Source organism: Microtus oregoni, unplaced genomic scaffold (genome assembly GCF_018167655.1).
Source record: "Microtus oregoni isolate MIOR12 unplaced genomic scaffold, Mior012 000046F_ref0000063, whole genome shotgun sequence".
NCBI classification, from domain to species: domain Eukaryota; kingdom Metazoa; phylum Chordata; class Mammalia; order Rodentia; family Cricetidae; genus Microtus; species Microtus oregoni.
The window spans coordinates 3,268,619-3,293,956 of NW_024543220.1; the positions used below are offsets into that span (position 1 = coordinate 3,268,619).

The 25,338-nt window shown below is 42.5% G+C and overlaps 1 protein-coding gene and 1 gene segment (V, D, J or C); both read left to right on the top strand.

Moving 5' to 3' along the window:
- LOC121435425 overlaps positions 1-25,319 on the top strand; it is a 289,312-nt gene extending 263,993 nt beyond the window's left edge. Inside the window, 5 exon segments of the C gene segment in view lie at positions 20,759-20,798; positions 23,728-24,105; positions 24,549-24,566; positions 24,658-24,764; positions 25,076-25,319. Of these exon segments, the coding sequence occupies positions 20,759-20,798; positions 23,728-24,105; positions 24,549-24,566; positions 24,658-24,764; positions 25,076-25,096 (564 nt within the window).
- LOC121435431 (anionic trypsin-2-like) lies at positions 8,073-11,438 on the top strand. Of its 2 annotated transcripts, XM_041634747.1 has the most exons (6): positions 8,073-8,112; positions 9,039-9,195; positions 9,503-9,532; positions 10,051-10,304; positions 10,693-10,829; positions 11,289-11,438. In XM_041634747.1, exons 1-6 carry the CDS (start codon positions 8,073-8,075, stop codon positions 11,436-11,438), a joined length of 768 nt encoding a protein of 255 aa, XP_041490681.1. The 2 variants fall into 2 exon arrangements, with proteins under 2 accessions (XP_041490681.1, XP_041490682.1); XM_041634748.1 differs by lacking the exon at positions 9,503-9,532.
- Positions 25,320-25,338: the final 19 nt, after the last annotated feature.

The following is a 25,338-nucleotide window of genomic DNA, read 5'->3' on the forward strand; positions in this document are numbered from 1 at the left end:
AAATAATTTTAAAAAATAAGTAACTAATGAAGTAAAGAAATACTGTTGTTATGTTGGTTTCTTTTTTCTGAAGGGTCTTGTGGACTGAGACTTTAAGAGGAGGCTACTCACAAAGAAGACTCAAATAAATCTAGAAGAAATAGTCATCCCAAAAAATGTGCATCTGGATGGAAACTCAAGGAAGCCTAGCTCCCCTAAAAGATAATGGCTCGTTAAGCACTGAATCCAATGATGGTGAATAAGTTAAAATGCCAAAAAATATAACTAATTTTTTGTTTCTTCTTTCGAGATTGGGTTTCTCTATAGCTTTGGGGCCTGTCCTGGAACTCACTTGGTAGACCAGGCTGGCCTTGAACTCATGGAGATTCACCTGTATTCACCTGTATTCACCTCCCTAGTATTAGGATTAAAGGCATGCGCCACCAATGCCCAGCTGAAATCTATTTTTAAAAGGAAATAAACTATTTCAGAAAGGGAAAAACAAGAACATGAATGGCACATCACTGAGAACTTTAGCTGAGATACTGAGATATTGAACCACAACAAAACATAATGAAAATACCAAAAACATCGCTGTTAAAAATGAAAAAACTAAAACAAAAAAAGTATAATGGAAAGCATTACACTTAGACTATACTAAACAGAATAAGGAATATTAAGAATCAAAGAAAAGACAGAGAAAATACTACATTCAGTCAACAAAACTGACAAGTAGGCAAGGTCATGTTTTCTCAAGAACTCTGGAATCATGATCAAGAGTTCACTCCTGAAAATCAGTAATCTAGAGGAAGAACGGAAAATAAAACCCAGTCACAGAAAATCAGTTTGATAAAATTACATCAGAAAATTTCTCAAATCCAGGGAAAGACATGGACATTCAAGAATTGTGGGTAAACACAGCCATAAAAGAATGTCTCTACGACATAGTTAAGATGGAAAGACTACACAACCAGGAAATAATAAAACTGGCCATAAAGGAAGCAAACTCACAAATATAAACCCATCAGAATCACGTAAGACTTCTGAGTTGAAATCCATATGAGGAAGGGGGTACAGAATGATATATTTCAAACCCTGAAAGTAAATCACTGTCTAGTATATACTAGAAATCTACTCAAATCCACATGGAATAAAATCCTTCTAAGAAGAAACACATATGTAAAGGATGTTTGATTAGCTACTGTGGCATATTAAAGCATCAAAAATAGTTTTGACATACCTCATATAGTTCATAAAATGAAAATAAATACTATGGGGAAATGTTGTCATTTAAGGATGTAATCATGGCTTTGTTTTTTCCTGAGAGACTTGCTTAGACCCTGATGAGTAGCATTTGCATAAGGATGTGATGTTACAGAATTTCAGAAACCTGATCCTGCTGGGTGAGGGTACTTCCTACAGAATGTTGAATCCCCTGCTAACATTTTTTTACTTCCACCATAGAATGCCTCGCAGAAGCTCCCATGTGGTACTAGTGATTTTGAAGTTCCTTCTTTAAGGAAAACAGTCATCAATATTTTAGTGAATTATGCAAGATAACTTTCATTGCATTGCTTTGTTGGTTTTATCCCTCTCCTTTTTTGAGGAAGTGTGTATCCTTCTCTCTGAGTTAATGGTCATTTTAGAAGTTCATCAGCTCAGAATACTGTGATTGTCATCTCAAAGTCTGAATTCATCACTGTAGCTAAGAGTTGCCAGTTGTGGGGCTGGAGATGGAGAAATGGTTCAGATGTTAAAATCACTGGCTGCTCTCCTAGAGGTCCTAAATTCAACCAGTAACAGCATGGTGGCTCACAGTCACCTGTAATGAGAGCTGGTGCCCTCTTCTGGTTTGAAAACATATATGTAGGCAGAACACTGCATACATAATAAATCTTTAAAGAAATTGACAATAGTTGCAAGCCAGTGTGAAAACTGAAAATCTTTCTATGTAAATGCCAGGAAGCATTCAGAGAGGCAATCTTCTTGACTTTAGAAAGTATAGCCTTTCTTTCTTTCTAAGCACAGTACTGAACTAGAAACAATAGTTACTGGGAGACTCCCGGCAAACATCGTGATAATCTTAATAAATGAATCTTGCTTTCTCTAGGCCATGCCTAGTCACATTTGTGGACCAAAGAAAAGAGCCCTGGAATGGGAAGACGACACAGAAAATATAAATCCAGGCAGGTAGGATGAATGGACCAGAGAACACAGGTGAGAAGTACCAAGATCTAAGTGAGAAAACAGACTTTTGAGAAGTCTGTTTCTGTAAAAATGACTTTTCTGAAGCTTGAATTGATTTCTCTTGCAATGAGAGGAGAATATCTCCTTGTCCACGTCCCTCATTCTTTGAAGTCTTGTAAGTGTCCACCTAACTCTCTCATCATTGTCTAGCACTTTGATAGTTATAGACAAAGTCTTTATTTTTCCTTTGGAATCCTGCATAATCTGTGAATCTTTTACGGTTATTTATACTTCAGAATGTTTGATAAGCTACTGTGGTATATTAAAGCATCAAAAATAGCCTTGAAATACCTCACATACCTGATCATTAAAATTGTCTCTTTAGTGTTTCTTATGAATAATCACAACTGATTTTGTATTTGTATATTTTCTGCCATTACCTAAATTTTAAATGTCTTCCTTTTATGGCTATGGTCTGATATGAAAATTCTAATTATCTAGGAGTCTTCTTTTAAAAACATACCAATGCTTTCTCAAAATTCAGCTTTGTTTTTATTTTTTAGACTTACTCGTTTTTAATGATTTTTATTTTTTTAATTTCATTTTGCATTCCAATCACAATTTTCCCTCCAACTCCTCCTCTTGCCTCCACCACTCCACCTTCCCCAAGCCCATCCCCCCCCATCCACTTTTCCCAAAAGGTAAGGGCTTTCATGGGGATTCAACAAAGTCTGGCACATTAAGTTGAGGCAGGACCAAACCCCTTCCCCCAGTATGAAGTTTGAGCATGACATTCCACCATAGTAAACAGGCTCCAACAAGCAAGCATGCATCCTTGTCCTACTACCAGGGGCCCCTCAGATAGTCCAAGCTTCACCACTGTCTCCCACATACAGAGGGCCTGTTTCGGTCCCACAGTTGTCCGTCTGAAGTTCCTGAGTTTCCATGAGCTTTGCTCAACTGTCTCTGTAGATTTCTCCATTGTGATCTTGACTTTTCTTGCTTATATATTCCCTCCTCTCTCTCTTCAACTGGATTCCCAGAGCCTGGCCTGGTGCTTAGTTGTGAATTTCTACATCTGGTTCCATGAGTTACTGGATGAAGGCTCTATGATGACAGTTGGAGTACTCACCAGAAGGTCAGTTCAAGCACCATCACCACCCCACTCCATTATTGCTAGGAGTCTTCGCTGGGTTCATCCTTGGAGATTTCTGGGAATTTCTCTAGCACCAGGTTTTTTCCTAACCCCATAATGGCTCTCTCTATCAAAATATCTCTTTCATTGCTTTCCCACTCTAGCCCTCCACCCCCTCCTATCCTGATCCCTCATTTCTCATCTCCAACCCCTTCCTCTTTATTATACCCCTTTGCCCCAGTTTACCCAGGAAATCTCATCTAATTCCCTTCCCAGGGTGATCTATGAATCCCTCTCAGGGTCCTGCTTATTACCTAGCTTCTCTGAAACTGTACATTGTAGTCTGGTTATCCTTTTCTTAGCATCTAGAATTCACATATGAGTGACTACATACTGTGTCTGTCTTTCTAAGTCTGGGTTACCTCACTTAGGATGGTTTTCTCCAGTCCCATCCATTTGCCTGCAAATTTCATGATGCTGTTGTTTTTTACCAATAATATTCCATTGTGTAAATGTACCACATTTTCTTTATCCATTCTTCTGCTGAGGAGCATCTAAGTTGTTTCTAGGTTCTGACTGTTACAAATAATGCTGCTATGAACACTGTTGAGCAAGAGCCCTTGTAGTATGATTGAGCATTCATTGGGTATACGCTCAAGAGTGGTATCACTGGTTCTTGAGGTAGATGAATTCCCAATTTTCTGTGAAACCACCATATCGATTTCCAAGTAGTGACTGTACAAGTTTTCACTTCCACCAGCAGTGAAAGAGAGTTCTTCTTACCCCACATCCTCTCCAACATAAGCTGTCCTCAATATTTTTGATGTTAGCCATTCTGAGAGGTGTAAGATGGTATCTCAGAGTCACTTTTATTTGCATTTCCCTGATGATTAAGGATGTTGAGCAATTCCTTAAATGTTTTTTGGCCATTTGAAATTCTTCTGTTGAGAATTCTCTGTTTAGATCTGTACCCCATTTTTAAATCAATTTTATTGTATTTTGTTGTCTAATTTCTTGAGTTCTTTATAGATTTTTTGTTGTTGGTTTTTTTTGTTGTTGTTGTTGTTGTTGTTGTTGTTGTTGTTTTGAGATCAGCCCTCTGTCAGATATGGGGGTTGGTGAAAATTTTTTCCCATACTGCGGGCTGTCATTTTGTCTTATTGACCATGTCCTTTGCTTTACAGAAGCTTTTCAGTTTCAGGAGGTCCCATTTATTGCTTGTTGTTCTCAGTGTCTATGCTACTGGTATTATATTTTAGAAGTTGTCTCCTGTGCCAATGTGTTCAAGACTACTTCCGCTTTCTCTTCTATCAGGTAACTGGATTTATGTTGAGGTCTTTAATCCACTTGGACTTGAGTTTTGTGCATCACAATAGATATGGATTTATTTCCAGTCTTCTATATATCAATATTCAGTTACACCAGCATTATTCGTTGGAGATTCTTTCTTTTTTTTTTATTGTACCATTTTGGCTTCTTTGTCAAAAAAATCATGTGATCATAGGTGTGTGGACTAATATCAGGATCTTCAATTCAAATCTACTGATCCATGTCTCTCTTTCTATGCCAATACCAAGCTCCTTTTATTACTATAGCTCTATAGTAGAGTTTGATGTCAAGGAAGGTGATGCCTCTAGAAGTTACTTTATTGTTCAGGACTGTTTTAACTCTTCTGAGTTTTTTTTTTTTTTGGAGGGGGGTATATAAAGTTGAGCATTGCTCTTTCAAGGTCTGTGAAGAATTGTGTTGGGATTTTGATATGGATCTCATTGAATCTGAAGATTGCGTTTATCAAGATGGCCATTTTCTTCTTTTCAATCTCATTTTATTCATTTTGCTTTTAGCAAAAGACTCTTCCAATCATCCAGGCAGTATGCCACATGCTTTTAACCCATCAGACGGAAGGCAAAAGCAGGCAGATCTCTATGAGTCAAAAACAGCCTGGATCAAAGGTGAATCCAGTATAACCAAAACTGAAACACAGAGAAACCCTGTCTTGAAAAACAAATAAAAACAAAAGGTCCTTTTAGTCAATTGGCAATACTTTTAAATTTAATGCATACATTATGGTTGGGTAGAAATTTTAGTGCTGTGCACTCCAAAATAATGTACGGTAAAATTAAAATGTATATGATCTATAAGACTATTTTTAATAAATTATTTATGTCTCTGTTTATCCATAATAGGAGAATAATTGCATCCAAATACTATACCACTAGCAATCACAAAAGAAAATTCAGAAAACATAATGTGCTATAAACAGGGATAGAAATGAACAAAATACATTGTATGCATGGATGAAATTTTCAAAAAATATATGCATATTTAAAATGTAATTTATATTATAAGGAATAAGCAAGAAAATGAGAAAATGAGGATAAAAAGAACAAGATATTTAAATTCAAATATAAAATAAGAAAAATATGTATATGAAGCATGAAAATAAGAAGAAAAAACTCAAGTATAAGATACCTTTAAATAAAATAAATATTAAATATGAGGATAACAAAAACAACAGTTAAAGGAAAAGGAAAAGAGAAGAAAACTCAGAATAAGATAAAGAAGTAAGACCTTGCTGCGCCCTCTAGTAGTGTAGCTTATTAGAGGGAGGGTTTCAAGTTCTGCCTGGAGTCTATTTTACATCATTTTCGTTATCAGCATATTGATGGCATCCCATCCACCTTGTAGGATGATGACTTTCACGCTAAAGAGACAACAGAAAGACTCCACTCTGGCAATATGTCAAGTGCATACCTGCCTTCAAGTCTGAGGTACAGAAATGCTTATGTCCCCAGATGGTTCCTTTTATACAGAGTGTCAGGGACCAATCCTTAACTCTGTGTAGTCAAAACTCATTTCTTAGATATTGCTGATCTCCTCACTGTGGGCCACCTGCCAGGGTACAAGGAAATAAGCAGACACTAAAGCAAACATCTCACCACTAAAATAGAAGTCCTGCAAACACACCCCAGCCAGCAGCATGCTAACTACATTGTGGAAAATTCTAGACTACACAGAGTGAAATCATTTAAGTCTATAAACACAGAGGTGTTTGCAAAGGTGTCTGGCATGCACCTGATGAGAGTTCATGGCCAGGTAAAAGTCTGAGACAAAATACAATGTGGAATGCATTCCGGAGAGACGGGTGCTTACAAAAGGAAAGCGGATGTATAATTTGCCCCATGAGGACCTCCTAGTTGACAGTCACCTGCAACAAATCTCACACTCTGACAAATTCCACGGTTTCTTAGAGTCTTGGGGAAGCATGACAGTTTCCAATTAATTTCTTGGGTAAAAACGAACTCTTGTGAATCTATCCTTTCTGAATACCTCATACTAAAACATTTGTGAAAAGTAAAAATGTGAGAATTCCTAAATCTGTCAGTCACTGTTCAGTAGGTATGAGCTCAAAAGCCTTTAGGTTGGGTGTAGGTTACAGAAATGAGAGCATTTAGTAGAGGTACTTCCTTGTAATGCTGGCCTAACAATGGCAGGAGTGGGGGCCCCAGCAGAGCCTTTGAAACCCATGTTGGCCTTTCCTGTAGCTCATTCTAGCTTCTCCATCCTCCAGTCATCTTGCCATCTCCAACACAATCGCCACAATTATAACCAAGCTTTTACACCTCTACTTAGCGTCTCTAGAACATCCAATACCTTGAAGAAAACTGATATATAACCTCAGCTCCAACTCACACCTCCCTAAGCCTCTGGTCAGAGTGGAGAAAGTGAAAGATAAACAATGGATGCAAGGCTCCTCCAAGTGACTGTATAATTAATTCAGATTGACACATTGTCAGTCAATAAGCTTCTTTGGCCGGATTTTACCTTAATAAATTGAGGACTGTGCCTAGCATAGTTCTCTTGCTATAAACAAAATAGAAAATTACAGAGTCCCTCCATATTTATACATAGCTGATTCTCTGATCAGAGTCCAGACTCTGTCCAAACATTTTCTAATATCTAAAATATCATGCGTGCTCTTTGGTTAGGAGGCGTCTTCCTAATATGGAATATTTATAATTATTGCAGTTGTCTGGGGTCTTGATGACTCTTAAAAATGGCACGCGATGTTAACAAATGCAAAGGGAAAAACAAAACCGGTGTAAGTATTCCATCCCTGTAATGTCTCCAGGAAGAGCCTACTTAAGTTTCCTCCATGTTGTTCAAGACCCCTGCAACCCATGAGCCTAGTTAGAGAATAAAAAATAGTTGAAAGCTCAGACTTGTAAGGAACTCTGCACCTCCTGCTTTTCCATCGTTACTGCTCTAATTGTGGACCTCAGAGCCTCCGGGCCTCTAATTTCTTCTTCCTATTCAGTGGATTCGTTGGCTTCTCAGGTGAAAGGCTTAGGCCAGGCTGTTTCCAAACAGCCCCACTAGCTGGCTACCAGAACTAGGCCATCCTCGAAATTTCTTAAATTAACATCCACAAAGTCAGAGGATTTCTAAGGGTCCTAGACACTTTCTTCCTAACACTCATCTCCTCAGCCTTAGGAATCCCACTGTGTGTGTGGGGGGGGGGGGGCGGGGGAGGGGGTGTTGAATTCCCCTGCTTGCTCTCACTCTCTGGCCTGAGAAAAAACATTTCCCTGTCACCTGTAAGTCTCCTAGTGTCAAGGGTACCGGACATCAAAGCTGATGCAAGACTCTGGGAAAGAGAAATGTGCAGTTGTGTTTGTGCAGGACAATGACCCCTTCACTGTTATGCCTTCCTCTCTCTAGGGAGCTATAAAGACAGTCTTTCTCCCCATACTTACTACCCTCTGCCACCATGAGTGCTCTCCTGATTCTGGCCCTTGTGGGAGCTGCTGGTGAGTTCAAGGCCTTTCTCCAAGCTCTTTCCAGCCCACTAACTAGAATGTATGAACTGTCCCAGTGCTGTCTCTCTATCTTCTGATAGTCTCACCAGCCTCACAGATCTTCTCCCCATTTTCCTGGGCTCTCATTCCTCATCTTTCTCACTTCCCCTTTTATCTTCTCTTGCCACCAGTCTTCTTTGTAATTGGTGCCAAGAGCAGGGACTATTGAAAGGTAGGCCTGGCAGAGGTTCCGTGAAATGAGCCAGCATGCCCACTGCTTGGTCCCAGTGAGTCTGTGATACTTCATTCTTAAGGAAAAGTGTGCCTGAAGACACAGAAAACATATTTTTCTCCAAGATTTGACCATTAGAGTTCTGCCTGGGTCCTGCCTGTTTACTGGGGTTCTAAAGTCCTGAGATAAGGTTAATCTTACCAGTCACACACTGAAAGTTAAGAAGTGCTGTTACATTGCCCAGTTGCTGTGCTCTCCCCGTGTCTAAGGTGGCTGGGAATTCCTTTCTGTTCTGGCCTCAGTCTATAGTGCTGATTTCTGTGGCAAGCTGGCCTAGGTCAAATCATCCTGATATTCCAAAAAAAAAGCCAACATCCATGTGGCACAAACAAGTAAAGGAGGCCATGGGCAAAACTGGCTTCTAATGGGATGCCAGTAAGTGTGGTCTTAGGTAGTTCTTGCTGTCTCCACCCTGATGCTCAGAAGAGCTGTGAGCACTGTGGAAACTACCTATCTGTCCTGCAGATCCCAACACTGGGAAACCCTAGAATCTATGTTATGTATTGGAGACAGAGTGATCCCAGTTTTCCTACAGTCAATAGGCTCAGTAAGAAATCCTAAGGGTTTAAGCTGCCATAGAGCCAATGGCTTCACCTTCTAACACCCTGATAAATTGGCTTGTTTTCATTTTCTATCTCCATTCAAGTTGCTTTTCCTGTTGATGATGACAAGATCGTCGGAGGATACACTTGCAGCGAGAATTCTGTTCCCTACCAGGTGTCTCTGAACTCTGGGTACCACTTTTGTGGAGGTTCCCTCATCAATAACGAGTGGGTGGTGTCTGCAGCTCATTGCTACATGACGTAAGTGATGGACCTGGCTGCAGAGCCCACAACCTGGGTCATATTTAGAACATAGCACTTGAGCAAGTGGTGAAGCTGTAAGGTGAATGGGGAAAGCCATGAAAAAAAGAAGTTTCTGGCAGAAGCTCTAAGTATCATGAGCAGGAGTGAAATGTGATTCCAGAATAGGAAGCCTCTCACTTCCTCAAACAAACTCACAATAGCAAGGATCATGGGTCATTAAACCAAGAAGAATTTATCATGCTATCCTAGAAACCTAGTGAGAAAGTTAAGCAAGAACATTGTATAAGGACTACTAGCTAAAAAGAATAATGAACTCCAAGGTTTCAGAAATACAGCTAAATATTGGTGAAATCAATGCAGTCTCTACTGTATGTTCTCAGCCCTGAGTGTGCATCACAAAGACGATGAGGTGTCTTAAAACACTGAACCCAGGCTGAGATTCTGGCTCAATAGTTCTGGAGTTGAAGCAAGAATGTAAATTTCTCTCGGGGTCACAGGATTAGGGCCCACATATAGTTTTTAACAAAGTGAAAAATATTATTCATAGTTCCTATTGTGGCTAACAAATATTCAGAGAGTGGGGTGTGAATTAAATATCACCTTGGGTCCACATCCCTGTATATATGAGGGGCTGTGGTATGGCAGATTAAAAACCAGTTCAAGCTGCATCCCTTTATTTTATACCCTATGTACCGACAATCTCTGTAGATAAAGAGGCCAGGACGCCTAACCAGAAATTGTCCACCACGGAAGAACTTTTCCTTTAAGGCAACCTGAACATGAACCTTTGGAACCTTGGGTGTTTGGGGTAACGTACAAAACCCTTTCTGCCATATCTTTTCTTTCCAACAGCCGCATCCAAGTGAGGCTGGGAGAACACAACATTAACCTCCTGGAAGGCAATGAGCAGTTCATCACTGCCTCCAAGAGCATTAGGCACCCCAACTATAGTTCAAGAACCCTGGACAACGACATCATGCTGATCAAGCTCTCGTCCCCTGTGGCCCTCAATGCCCGAGTGGCCCCAGTAGCTCTGCCCACCTCCTGTGCACCTGCTGGCACTCAGTGCCTCATCTCTGGCTGGGGCAACACTCTCAGCTTCGGTGGTAAGTAGAACCAGTCACCTGCTACATCCCTCCTTTCCCATGTTTTCCAAAACTAGCCATGTCTCCGGATTTGAACTTATTGACTTTTATGATGCAAAAATGTTTGAAGTGCCAACTAGAATAGAATAATATCTGGTACCAAATGGATACAAAATACCAAGAAGTTCACCCCTGTAAGCTAAAGAGGGCAAATACATGCTGCTATTATACTGAAAAAAGAATCAACAATGGTCATTTTATAGATTTAGAAAGCTATAATTCTTTGCTAGAATTTATAGTCTTAATGATCTCTCTTGTGGTTACCAATGGTGTTCAGAAATAAACTATTGCTCCTCGGGGTGTTCTAATGCATATTTATTCTTTCTTTGATCATTACTTTTCCCCAAAGTGAATAACCCAGACCTGCTCCAGTGCCTGGATGCCCCACTGCTGTCTCAGGCTGACTGTGAAGCCGCCTACCCTGGAGAAATCACCAATAACATGGTCTGTGCTGGCTTCCTGGAGGGAGGCAAAGATTCCTGCCAGGTGATTGGCTCCCTTTGTTTATGAAGCCCCTGTTCCCCTGGGAGTGGATTTGAAAGTTTAATGTTGTGAGACTAGAAGGGATCAGGGGCAAGTGAGATCTACTCCAGATATAATTTCATCTCATTAGTAAGATTAGAGGATGTGTTTCAATGAAAAACAAATGGAGGGGGCTGGAGAGATGGCTCAGAGGTTAAGAGCATTGTCTGCTCTTCCAAAGGTCCTGAGTTCAATTCCCAGCAACCACATGGTGGCTCACAACCACCTGTAATAAGGTCTGGTGCCTTCTTCTGTCCTGCAGGCATACACACAGACAGAATATTATATACCTAATAAATAAATAAAAAAAAAGAAAGAAAAACAAATGGATTCACAAGGTATCTAGATTGAGGTCTTAAGGTAAGAGTAGAGGTGATCCTTTTTCTTTATGACCCTTCTCTAAACACTTTTTCTCCATTCCAGGGTGACTCTGGCGGCCCTGTGGTCTGCAATGGAGAGCTGCAGGGCATTGTCTCCTGGGGTTATGGCTGTGCCCTGGCAGGAAGTCCTGGTGTGTACACCAAGGTCTGCAACTATGTGGACTGGATTCAGAACACAATTGCTGCCAACTAAAAATCCACACTCCCTCCTCAGCCCCACATGTCAATAAAGTGCATTTGCCCTCATTGCCGGTTCCCCTGCCTGACCTCTTTAGAATCTTAGCTCTGGGAGGAAAGCTCTTATCTGAGACTCTGAGATCAGAGTCTCCATGGAAAGTTATCTTGGACTGCAAAATGGGCCTCATGAGATAATCAGCAGCAGCATATAAAACACAAAAATAATTTCAGTGAAATCATAATGGGGAGTTTATTTCATTTTACTTTTTCAAAAAAATGTCATGTCTGAATAATAGAGCTAACAATTTTTCTTCCTTAGTTCTTCAGTGGGGCTTCAAGTTGTAATGATTGTTGTGGTTCACAAGACTACTGATTTCTTTGACTATGGCAAAAACTCTTTGTATCCAATGTAAATCTTAGTGATGCTGACTCTACATTAAAAAAAAGTGTTCATGCCAATGCAGTTCTACTCCATCCTAAGAGTGGGGGTCCTTAGATAAGGTCTCACTGGGCAACCCCAATTCCGACTGGATCAAGTAGAATTTCCCCTCCCAATTTCCTTCCCAAGACTCATTGCTTTATCCCATTCCCAAACTCTAGCAGACATCCCCCTCTACCCTGCAGGCCACTTCTGCTACAGAAGCAAACAACCTAATTGCAGATCTTCAAGTCTCCTCCGCAACCCAAGCCACATACAGCTCTCCTCCAAGTCCAATCCCCCAGTCTCATCCCCAGCTCTATAACAGACCACCAGGTGCAACCTCATCTCCCTCCCTGCCGCTGTGTCTGGTGAAAGGGGTTTTCTCCTCCAACCTTTTTTACCCCTCCACTCACCTTTCTCTTAGCCTCCACACCAGCAAACATTCCCCTGGGAAACCACAGGAGGCAGGCAGTCTCACCTCCACCTCTGGAGCAGATCAAATGCTGTAACCTCCCCCTACTCCCTGTCCCATCCCTGTCCTCCCCTCCCCCATCTCCAACAAACAGTGCAGGTCTCCTCAAACCTCCTCCCCACTGTTATCCCAGATTCTGACTCCAGCAAGCTTCTCTGGGAGCCCACAAACAATACCTGCCAGAGAGGCAAGTAGATCAATGAAGCAGGCAGGTGAGCTTCAGACCTTCATGCTCCCTCCTCTCCTCCATATCCAAGCTCCCAGTTCTGGAGCATCCTCAGTTCTGTAGCAGACTACCTGTTATGGACTCCCCTCACTCTTTGCCCACATTCCCAGGGCAGATCCTGGTGAACTTCTGGATTTCCTTTCTCCTGTAGACTCCCTCAGTCCCCCCACAGCCCATCCCATTCCTAAGTGTCATCTTCTAATACCTAGGAACACATTTTGCCTAGAACACTAGTGGCCACACCTATCAGGATGCCAGAGGAATTTCCTACCAGGCAATGCACAAATACCGCACTCTCCTAAGAACTAGATGAGGCAGCAGAAATCAAGGAATTAAACCCAACCAAAACAAGACTAGATATCAGCAACTGGATTTAAAATCTTTACAAACCCTAGATACCAGTACAAAAATACAGTCAATAGCAACCAGGACAACATGCTTTGAATAGAATTCAGCAACCCTACTATAGTAGGTTGGGAGTATTTCAGCGTAGCTAAACTGCAAGAGCAAGACATTAAAATACCCGTGTGAATATGAGAGAAGTCCTTTAAAGGAGAATGAAAAAAAAATCCTTAAAGAAATCTATAAAAATATTTTCTGGGCCTTTGAGCTGTGACTCTTCTCCTTCTTCAATCCCTATTATTCTTAGGTTTGGTCTTTTTATTGTGTCCCATATTTCCTGAATGTTTTGTGATGACCACAGATCAGGGAACCCTGATTGCTCTTCGGGCTGATGAGGGAGGGGGACTTGATTAAGGGAGGGAGAGAGAAATGGGAGGCGGTGGCAGGGAGGAAGCAGAAATCTTTAATAAATAAATTAATTAATTAATTAAAAAAAAGAAATCTATAAAAACTCAAACAATGGAAGAAAATAAATAAAAGAGTTCAAGACTTGAATGAAGAAATAGAATCAATAAAGAAAACCAAACTGAGGAAAATTTAAATGTAAAAACTCAGAAACTCAAACAGGAATTTCAGAAGCAAGCCTCGCTAACAGTATACAAAAGATGGAAGAAAGAATGTCAAGTATTGAAAACATGACAGAATAAATGGTCAAAGAAAATGTTAGATCTTTCAAAAGAAAACATGGTACAAAACATGTCCAGGAAATCCAGGACACTGTGAAAAGACCAATCTTAAGAATTATAGGAATATAGGAAGACAGAGAAAATATTTTCAACAAATCATAGAAGGAAATTTTCCTTGTGTAAATAAGAAGACACCTATCAAGGTACAAGAAGCATTCAGAGCACCAGAGAGACTAAACCAGAAAAGAGAGTCCCATTGACACATAATGGGCTTCTCTTGTGGTTCTTAACCTCTGAACCTGACTCTGAACGTCTTGACAAGAAATGTTACCTTCATTATCCCAATAACTGTGATTAAAATAAGCCTGGTATGCAGTGATTAAATAAGTAGAACGTTGAAGAAGAATGGAGACAAATGTGACAGAAGACAACTTTTCAAAATGGTTCTGGAAGAACATCCCTTGTGAAAGACCCTCCATGAGGACCTTTTTCGGGAGGAGACCTCCCCAACGCCAAGGAACAGGCCGAGACCGCACGGATGCAAATCACAAGAGGTTTATTGAGTAGACACAGGTACCTGCGGGCGGCAAGATCTCTCGGAAGACTTGCGCACCTGCCAACTGGAGGGCGGGCTTCTTATAGGGGAGAGCAAAAGCAAGCTTACAGAAGCAAAAGCGTGGTTATCGGTCAACCGGAATGAGGCGGGGGCATGAATGGTTTCCTCTCTCAGCATGGGTGTCAGCAAAAAGCAAGTTTACAGAAGCAAAAGCATGGTTATCGGAATGAGGCGGGGGCATGAATGGTTTCCTCTCTCAGCATGGATGCCTGGCAACAGTCATCCTGTTCCTATCTTATAGCTAACCTGCTTTGTTGATGTCCTATCTTATTGACATCTTGCCTTGCAGTCTTCCTATCTCTATCTCATAGATATCCTGCTCTCTCAAGCACATGGGATGTTCTTACGGGAGCAGGCTGGCTGCTGATCCGGAGAATTTTTTTAAAGGCAAACAGGACGTTCCCCCGGGAGCATGCTAGCTGCGGGTTTTGAGGAGGGGGCCTGTAGGGTCTTTCACCTTGAAGAGCAGCACCAAAATCTGGAGGACTTAGCAAAGAAAGCACTAGCCTACACTAGGCAAGTATTGAGTAAGAAGTCCTGGGGTGGGCTCAGTAACCTGTGCTTTAGTGAACCTTCCAGGCCTCTCTCATCTTGATGAGACCCAAGAACCAGTGTGCTAGCAATGCTCCTGAATGCCCAGTATATTACTGCACACTATAATCCCAGCTATAGGAAGGAGGGTGCAAAAGAATACAAGCTTGTATTCAGCCTGGGCTGAATAGTGAAATACCAGAAAAGGCTACATAACAAAAACTTGTCAATAAAATAAAATAAAATAAAATAAACCACACTCTGCTGCATTTGCATGAATTATTTCACTTAGTCCCCACAGCTGCCTAAAATAGACATTTTTATTATCATTACCCTTACATATAATGATATTTATAGCTTAAAAGGCTTAATAACATGTCCAAGTCCTCTAGCCAGAAAAGGTGACCTTATGAGTCCAGTCAGACCGAAACCAAGTTTGGACTTCCCAAGAAACAAAACTATCAGCTAGGTGCAACAGCCCCAGAATTCAAATAAGGAGTCTTGACGAGTGTGACCTTTTCACTATTTGCTAACTCATTTTAACTTCTTTATGTTTTAGTTCCTGAGAAACCCACCAGGACAGGACGCGCTTAGAGAAACACATTAATATTCTAAAATTCTCAAAATTGTTCTTGTGTAAAACGCGTTTATGTGATTCCCCATCTAGCTCCCTTACGACAAGCACACCTTTTTCTATCTTTTTCTTTTTGTTTTTTTCAAAATGTGTGACTCAGGCTAGCCTCAAACTCATGATCCTCCTGTCTCAGCCTTGCCTCCTTCTGCAAATCCTACCAGCTTGTGCCACCATAACCAGCTCAAACACACACCTTTAAAAAGAATCCTTTCCTACCCCCACAATGTTTTGCACACTCTTCTTATTCCCTCTACTGGCTAAGCCCAAATGGCAATTACTTAGGACAAAACAATAAAGTAAAAGGCCTGTTTAGGGATGCATACCAATATTCCAAGCCCTAGGAACCCAGAGGCAGGCAGATTTCTGTGAGTTCAAGTCCAGTTTGATCTACATAATGAGTTCCAGTACAGCCAGAGCTACATAGTGAGACCCTGTCTTAAGAAGGAAGAGAAAGAGAGAGAGAGAGAGAGAGAGAGAGAGAGAGAGAGAGAGAGAAATTGAATAAGGAAAGGTTGCCCCCTGCTGTCCATATATATGAATGACTACAACCTGATTTCTGGCAGGTTAAAAAAATCAATTGATGAATGAACTAGTGAGCAAGTAAATAAAAGGCAGATAGATAGAAAGATAGATAGATGATATATAGATAGATAGATAGATAGATAGATAGATAGATAGATAGATAATAGATGTATAGACAAATGGATGGATTTTTTTTTATTTTTTAATATTTAATTAAATTTAGTCTCAATGCCCAGATGAGAAAACTGGAAAAATGCCACCAGAACCCATAACACTAAGACACATGGTACTATTATCTTCAAGACCAGGAAATATTAAGACACCCAGCTACATGATTAAAAGGAAACTCTGGCTTAATGAATAAATCATTGCTAGGAAAGGGTTGTGAGAAATCAAAAGGTGAAAAACTAGATCAAAATAAAATGTGTAGCTCGATGGAAAAAAGAATGAGGAGTAGATTTTACCACCTTCCAAACGATCAAAGTGACTGACTTTTTTACTCAGGCTTACAGTGGAGTTGTAAGATCTGCCCTATTGATGAATCACACAGACTGTCTCCCCTATGCCCTGCATCAGTTCAGGGCCCCAGGAGCTAGCACTCTGGGGTTAACCAAGTTTTACAACTTCCTGTTTGGCCCAGGAAGTAGCAGGCCTCCCGCTGTGACAAAGGCATACCTAAGAACATCTTCTGGTTATTTATTTAACTGTGTTAGCAAACCCCTTCCTAGAGACTTGAATCAGAAGCTTGAGGGAATTGGCTAGAGATCTGCACCCTGACAAGCTTCCTGAGGGGCCCAGGCCTCTAGGAGCTAAAAGATGGTCACAAAACAGCTTCTTAATAAACCAATCTTTGGAAAGAGTAATACCTTGAAGCTAAGTACTTTTCTCAGCAGATTTTCATATTTTTAATATAAAATGACATTTTATTAGTTTTATTCCCTTTGATACTTTTTTTAAAATTTGAAACAAGTACTATAAGTATATGGCTCCAAAATTGAAATCCTGCCATAGAATTAGCACTGAGAAAAGGGTTGTGCTCTGTTTCTGTGCCACCGTTTTTTGGGGAGTAACGGCTTTAGATCCCCTGACATTGTCGTTGGGGGTAATGGCCTTAGTTTGCTTTGTCTTTTTATCTGCTTTTCTTTTTGGTTTTATTTTGCAGTTCTGGGGACTCGAACCCACGGGTCTCCATCACGCAAGCAATTATCAATGAATTGCTGTCAGCTTTCTTTCCAGATTTCTTTATGAAAAGTCATATAAACAAGTCCATTGGGATGATCTTTAGTGAATTCTTATGCCCAGCCCCATGAGTTCAACCAAAGACCGCCTACACCGATGAAATTCCCCGGTTTGTTCTTTACAGTTAACAGTGAGTGTGAGAGAGCACACTGACGTGACACAGTCATTGCACACGCTTTTAAACTGTTTTAATTTCTACGCTTTCTGGACTTTTAGAGACAAGCTCTTTCTCTGTAGACCAGACTGGCTTTAAATTCATAGTGATCTTTCTGCCTCAGCCTCCCAAGTGCTAAAATTTCATTTGTATGCAATTGTACCTACAAGGTCAGTTTCCTGGGGTGAGACTTCTGGGTGAAAATAAAATGAGAACGCACTTGTTGTTTCATTGTTGTTTCTAGTTATTTTCTATGTGGGTTGATTTTATCATTTTATATTTCTGCTAGCCACAAATAAACTAACATCTTTATTTCTCTACGAAGTCACAAAGAAAACAGTCTCTAATAGCCCAATTTTCAAATCGCTGCAAGGCATTCTTTCAATGTGTTTTCTTGGTATTTTGGTAATACCACGGTGAGAACTTTTCCCTCTGCTTAAGCACCATTTTGATTTTTTTCTCTAAAACATCTGCTATTTGCCTTTGTTTTTTGTTTTTTGAATTGAGCTGTCGAATTATCTCCTCATTGATTTTTAGTCCTAGTGGTGAGAATTGCAAATATTTCCCCAGGTTTTCATTTAGCTTTTAATTCTGTTTCTATGTCTTATACAAATGTGACAAAATTACATAGTCAAGTCTATCTTTTCTTCACCTGAGTTTTAAGTCATTACTTGACGGGCAATGGAAGGAAACCATCATGGGGTGTGGAGGGGATACGCAGGACATGCAAGGGCAGGTTGGATTTCAGAGTCAGTTCATCTGTTGTCGAGATGGAGTCTCAAAGTGAGGACCTATCTGTAAATTGGCCAAACTGGGCTCAAACTCATATATCTGCCTGCTTCTGTCTCTCAGTGCTACGGTGTGTGGGCTTCCACTCCCTGCCAGACTCATCTTGAGCCAGGAAAATTGAAATATCTACCAATGCTTTGAAACGTCTTCAGAGAAGACTACAATGCAGCGACGATCACATGGCCTGTGAACATATGAGAAAGATTTCCAAACTGTCTCTATGCAGCCTTCGTGGAGACTTGTCCCCTTCTCCCTTGTCCCATCTCCTTTGTGTTTATGAGTTTAAATATAACATTTGTGGTCACTTCACCTCATTTCATACCTATTCCTGGAAGGACGGTGCATCTTCGCCATCGTTCTATGAAGTCCAGAGTCTAGTCAACCCTGGATGGAGAAGGCTTGAGCCCGTCACAAAGAGAGAGAGTCTGTATACTGCAGTCTTACTCTTGGGAGTCAGCAGTCACCTCTGGGTGAAGCACCACCTTGGGGCACAGGCAGAGCCAGGCTAGACTGGGGCTATCACTTCCTCATAGAGTGGGTGGTTCCCTTAAATGATGACAACCTGAGAAGGGCGGATACTAGAGGGGATCCAGCCCCTTCAGTAAACAGCAGTGCAGTGACGCCCGCCCAGCTCTAAGAACAAAGGACAAACAAAAGAAGGCCAGGGGCAAGGAGGAAACTCCCTGTTGGTGCTCTTCTTCCCATCACCTTGCACAATGGGGGAAATGTCACCTTCCTTAGCTTCAACTCCCCTCAAAGGAGCAGCTGTTCTGGTGGTTTCTTCCAGCCTCCAAGGGGTGGACCTATGGGTGGGTCGTTTTTGTATAAAGCTGTAACATTGTGGGGACAGGGGGCACGGTGATTCAATTCTATGGGAAACCTTTACAAAAACCTCTCTGTCTGTCCTAAGGCCCACAGTCCTCTGCTTTTCTCCTAGGACCCAGGCCTAGAAGTGTTCAGATCCAGAATGCTTCCAATCCACCTCTGCTACCTGCCAGACCAAGATCATGGAAAAGAATAGGGCCTAATCAACGAAATTCTCCTATTCAAAAACAACGCAAACATAAGAAGAATGACTTAGTAGCCCCAGAGACAGAGGCTGCAGGGACACCCTTCAGACAACCATTTTGGAAAAAGACCACCATCAATGGAAAGGTCAACCAGAGTTGAACAGTTCTGCAGATTGCTCAAAAAGAACCATGGAGATCTCAGCTCGAAGCTGGTCCTAGGAACCTGCTCTCTACAGGTCTCCCTCATTTTGATGGACCCTCAGAGAGAGACGATATAGAGAGAGCATCCTTCACAAAAGAGATGTAGGTCCTACTGGATGGAATCTGCTATGTTCTACATTCCCACAAATGTAATATCAAAATGTTCTGGTGTACAATATCATAAAGCACACAAGGGTATTACTCCTCTTAGGGTCTTCCATACACAAGGCACGACCATCGTCTCTTCACACCTTAAGCTGGTTTTCCTCCTTGCCCCACGGCACTGTGCAAACACAGAAGTTTTCTTTGGTAAAGGAACCAGGCTCACGGTTATAGGTAAGATATCTTTCAGGTAAATCACCAGGACAAGGTGTGTCCTCGATACCCATTTTCGGGTACCTGTATTCTGTTGTGCAAATTACGACTACACCTTCGGCTCAGGGACCAGGCTTTTGGTACTAGGTAAGACCTACGGGTGTTTGGGTGTGGGATGGAAAGGCTGACTGTGTCCTGGGAACCAGAAGAAGGAGCTAGCTCATGGGTCTTGCTTGAGGGAGAAACCGGCTACTGTCTGGGACGACATTCTAGGGAGGCTGATTGCACAAAGGTGCTCTGAAGGTTCCAAGCTGGGTCAAGATGAGCCTGGGACAGAGGACAGGAAAGAGAAAGGAGGTGGGTTCACATAGAGTACAGGGTTTTGAAGTGGACTTAGGAGGCTGTGTACTGGAAACACGCTCTATTTTGGAGAAGGAAGCCGGCTCACTGTCGTAGGTAAGTTAGGGCCCAAGGCAGCCTCTATCTGGGGTGCCTACAGTGTCGCAGTGCTCATCTTACAGGAAGATCTAAATGTCTATGCTCGTGCTTACAAGCAGGGAAGAATGTCCAGTCTCAGTATTTCCCAGGCCTACTATGTCAACCCTGGGCACCCTGCCGAGTGCAGGATCCCCTGGGAATCAGCTGCATATACTGTCCCTAGTCCTGCTGTCTGGTCCTCTCACACAAACAAAAGACAGACATCAGAGAGGAGGATGCATGGACCCACCACAAAAACTGATTGGCAATTTCATTAGTTAATACTGCATAGTTTCCTGGCCTTCCACTGCCCAGAGATCAAACCGTCCTCGGGGATAAGGGAAGCTAGCTGGCAGGTGGGCATGGGGAGGACGGACAGAGAGCAGGAGACAGTTTTACCACCAGGCTTTAATGTTGTGTTCCAACGAAAGATTATTTTTCGGTCATGGAACCAAGCTGTCTGTCCTGGGTACGTAAAAGGGTTCTTTCTCCGGAGGGTATGTGGTAAGTCTCGGGGTGCAGGGGAGCTCCTTGGAGAAGGAAAAGAGAGCAAACTTACCCTAGGTTGTGGCTCAGAGAGGATGAAAGGGTGGAAATGTTGTGTTGTGTCGTAGCCCCGGGGTTTCTGTGTGGAGACATAGGAAGGTCCCAGCAGTTCCTCAGGCGTTTGTCACTCTGATGTTTTGCTGTGTAACAATCAGGCCCAGCATTTTGGAGAGGGGACTCGACTCTCTGTTCTAGGTAAGCTACAGAACTGAAAAGATGGGGCTACTGTCCCTTGGAGCCAGAGTGTCTGTGCCCCCCAGCACTAGCAGTAGGGGCCTAGGAATTTAGTTATCACTTTACTTGCGGGGATCTAAGCGACTTCCCTGTCTTCCTCATGGCAAGACGAACCAGCAACTGTTTCAGTCTGTGAGCAGTCTCCTCTCTACCTCCCATGGTTATCTTACCTTTTTGTTTGCATGGATGTGTGTCTCCTGAGTCCCTTCCTCTTGTCCCCCTCCTGTCACATGCCTCTTGGAATTACTGTAGTCTAGAATCCTGCCTGCAGGCAGAGAGTGTCAGTCATCTGGCTCTTGGGGAACTAGGGCTAGCTCTCTGCCTCGGAACTGCTGGTGGGTTTTACCAAGGCCTCCTGCAGCTGTGTTCCATTAATTCGCCCCTCTACTTTGCAGCAGGCACCAGGCTCACTGTGACAGGTATGGGGGCTCTATTCCTGACTGGAGGGGTGCCTGTGTTGGATCACGATGGTCTGGGAAAGGAACTTAGGTATAAGATTGGAAGGCAGAGTCACCTGTTCCCATCTGGAACCCTGTGCCTTCTCCAACCTTCCCCAGAGCCTGGTAGCTTGCTCATTCCTGGGTTTGTTTCTCTTTCTACACACAGAATGCCTTTGCTTTGGGGTTTGGGTTTCCTGGCTCTCCTTTTTATCATTCTTTGGACTGGGATCGTCCGTACATTGTGATGGATGTGCTGCTTGTTTTCTCTCTAGTACTTCTCCACCCTGTCCATCCCATTCTCCTGCGCTGTTGACCTGCTTCGGTGCATAGCTCTGTCTTCTGATTTCAGATATCACCCTGAAGTCTAACACAGGCTTCTAACCCTGCCTTCCACTTTCTCCCTGTCTACCAGTCTCTGAAGACTTGTGTTTGTCTCCCTGGTGTGGCTTAAGGGCTAGACGGCAGAGGGGACCAGGCTGCTGGTATTAGGCTGATCCTGAGCAGCGGCACAAGTCTTTGTTATAGCATTACGGGACCTTTAGCTGTCTGCAGGGAGTTTGAAGTTATTTGCACTTGGTGGGTATTTTTGGCATAGATATGAATAAGCTTACAACTGGAAAAAAAATGACATTTTAGCACCAGATTATGTCGAAAAACGAGAAAATAGATAAGTGGTCCTCAGACCCCAGGACTTCTTGGTATAATAAACTAATGTATCTATCATGAAAGCCCAACATAACCAATATTGTGCTTGGGAGGAAAGCAGACAGGCTAGGGGAGTGAGGAGGGAAGTGACAATGTCTGAGAGACAGAAAAAGATGAAAGAATGGGGCTCCTCAATCCTCCCAGGACTGGAAGCTTGCTTAGATACTCTTCTCTAGATAGGACAAATGCTATGGATGCTAAAGGAAACGCCTCAACACTGGATTCAAATGCCTGAGGTTCAAAGGAAGAAAGTTGGGGGGATTGTCTGGGGTGATATTCCTAAATAAATAAATAAATAAATAAATAAATGCTAAGCTGTCCCAGGCTCACCAAGACATATAAAATAAGAAGGACAATTTAAAATTAACGTAAAGGACTAAGTCAAAATTAATTGGTTTGTTTTTTAATTTTGAGAACTTGATAAATGAAGTTCTACATCACTCCTATCCTGCCTCTTCCTCTCTCCTTCCTCCCATACCCCTTTCTCTCTCCTAAATTTTTTTAAAGGATTCAAATGTCACCTCATTATCCTGCAAGCCACTGTTTGTCTTTGTCCAAACCCATGTCTCAATTTCCCCCACAAGCCCTCAACTTCAGACAGAGAAAGAGATCTCTTGTTGGCATGTTTCTGCATGAGAACCTTGCTTTTCTGTCAGAACCCAGCCGGAGAGGGAGGACATTAAATTCCACATAAAGGAAGGATGCTTGGAGGTTGTGTGCAAACTTCATCTTCAGAGGGAGTCGTTCTTTTCAATAGTCCTAGAAAGTTTTTTTCTGTCCCCTCTTCCTAGCATGTGGGGCCCAGGCCACTCCAGTGGAGACCCACTTCTTTGTGCTTTAAGATTTGTTTAGAGGAGCAATTAGTCTTTCACTCCATTAAGGACTGCAAAGTTAGGCTGTGAACTAGAATTCTGAAACTCATCGAGGAGGTTTGCTGAGCACTGGAAAACTAGAAGAGTTCAACGTATGAATAATACCTTCCACAGCATGGCAGCTTTCCTGAGCAAGCCGCCACAGCCCTCTTACACCTCAGTGTAGGAGTGGATGCAGAACATCAGATAGGCAGCCGGCCAGAGACAAGCTGGAACCTCAAAGCAAGCTGCATGCAGAAGAGAGTGGGGGCGGGAAGAGTTGAGCAAAGTATTCATAAACTTGGAGACTTTTCTGGATGTTAAGGGGGGGGGAGGATGTCTCTTTTAGGCAACACATGCTGACAGTACGTAGAATCACCCAAACACATTAAAATTTATACCTCACCCCCAAAAGGAAAATAGTAAGCAAAAAAGAAAAAAAAAAATCACCTTAGCTCTTAGGACCGTGATGTTAACATGAAACTTTTGCCTCAAAATTCAAGCTCTCCCTGTAATTCAAATAGTTGTTCCACTATTTCAAATCTAAAAGATCAGCTAGCCATGCATGGATTAAGGTTTTGAAACACAAAGCTGCATATATTCTTTTTCACAGGTGATCAAACAAAGTCACAGTGCGTAAGGCATTACAAGAGTGTCCAGAACTTTCTAATCAGGGTATGACTCCTCCTTAAGAAAATGGGGGAGAAATAAACCCATAAAGAAGAAAGAGGGAGCATCAAGGGAGATCCAGAACAGAGTTAGATGGTGACAGACATCTAGCAGGACCTACTATGACATAGTTGTGCTTTAGAATAACCGTTTCCAGGCCTCTCTCACACAGTCTAAGCCAGACCTAGACAGCTCTCAAAGCAGCCCTCCTCTCTTCATTTCCAGAGGATTTTAGCAACGTGAGTCCGCCCAAGGTCACCTTGTTTGAGCCATCAGAAGCAGAGATCGTCGACAAACAAATGGCCACCCTTGTGTGCCTGGCCAGGGGCTTCTACCCTGACCATGTGGAACTGAGCTGGTGGGTGAATGGCAAGGAGGTCCACAGTGGAGTCAGCACAGACCCTCAGCCCTACCTGGAGAAGAATAACCTCACCTACTGCCTGAGCAGCCGCCTGAGGGTCTCTGCGACCTTCTGGCACAATCCTCGCAACCACTTCCTCTGCCAAGTCCAGTTCTATGGGCTTACAGATGAAGACGAGTGGACCGAGTCCTCGCCCAAGCCTGTCACCCAGAACATCAGTGCAGAGGCCTGGGGCAGCGCAGGTACGTACGTTCATGGGACCTGGGGAGCAGCAGGTAAGAAGAATGAGCATCGCTAGTGTCTAAGAGAAATGGAAAGATGCAGGCAGAAGCCAAAAAGTCCAGACACAGAAAAAACAATGGCAGGGCACTAAAACTTGACACAATTAGGCAGCTACAGCTAATCCTAACACTAGATCCTCAGCCCAGCAGCCTTACATGTAGGGTCTCCTTTCCGTTCTATGGCCTTGTGTAGAGCAGCCTCTGAATCATTATTATTGGTGCCTAAGGTATGTATGGGTTTCAAGAATAGTAGGTTTGCATTGGCACAATAGAAGAACGAGGGTTCTGGGGCCACCCAGGGAGGCTGGTCTGTCAGTCTATGCTAGCCTCGAGACTGACTTAATTCTCAGTCTGCTTAATAAAAAAAAGGTCTCATTCATTTTCCTGCCTCTCTTTTCTTTCAGATTGTGGTATTACCTCAGGTGAGCTGACTCCTTCTTCACCTTTCATGACCTTGACTGCAGTGAGCTGCCTGTCCAAAGGTACTGACCTGTTTTCCTTTACTCTCTCCAGTGTCCTACCAACAAGGGGTCCTGTCTGCCACCATCCTTTATGAGATCCTGCTGGGGAAGGCCACCCTGTACGCTGTGCTTGTCAGTACCCTGGTGCTGATGGCCATGGTAAGGAAAGGGCAAATGGGCCATACAGGGGAGGTGATACATGGTGCACAAGAAATTAAGATCCAAGGGTTCAGGGGATCAAGCAGAACTAGAGCTAAGCAATAGAGAGAATTTTGCTCCCAAGTCATAAAAGACAAGCAGAAACTTCAAAGAACTGCAATAAATGAGCCATGCAGAGGACAATCTGTGGGAACCCAAAACCCCAAGCGATACTTGAGGAGCCCTATCATTTCTCTGAATGGCCTTCCTTCTTCCCCTCAAACTCCACTGAGCAGGGCCCTTGGTAAATCTAAAACCCTTCTCTTCTGCAGGTCAAAAGAAAGAATTCCTGAGGCCAGACTAGGAGGCGGAACCCAGAACTTCCAACCCCTTGTGTTGCTAATACAGATTCTCTGTTTCCAGCACTTCTGAAGAGTTGTCCTCATTTGTCTGTGTGTCCCAACATCTGCTTATTAGTCATGTGCACTTACCCATGTGCATCTGAAATCCCTGGGACCTGGAGAGCACCTAGCATATATACAATCAAAAAACATAACCAATAAACTTGTTCTAGAATGACCCAACTCTGACTCGT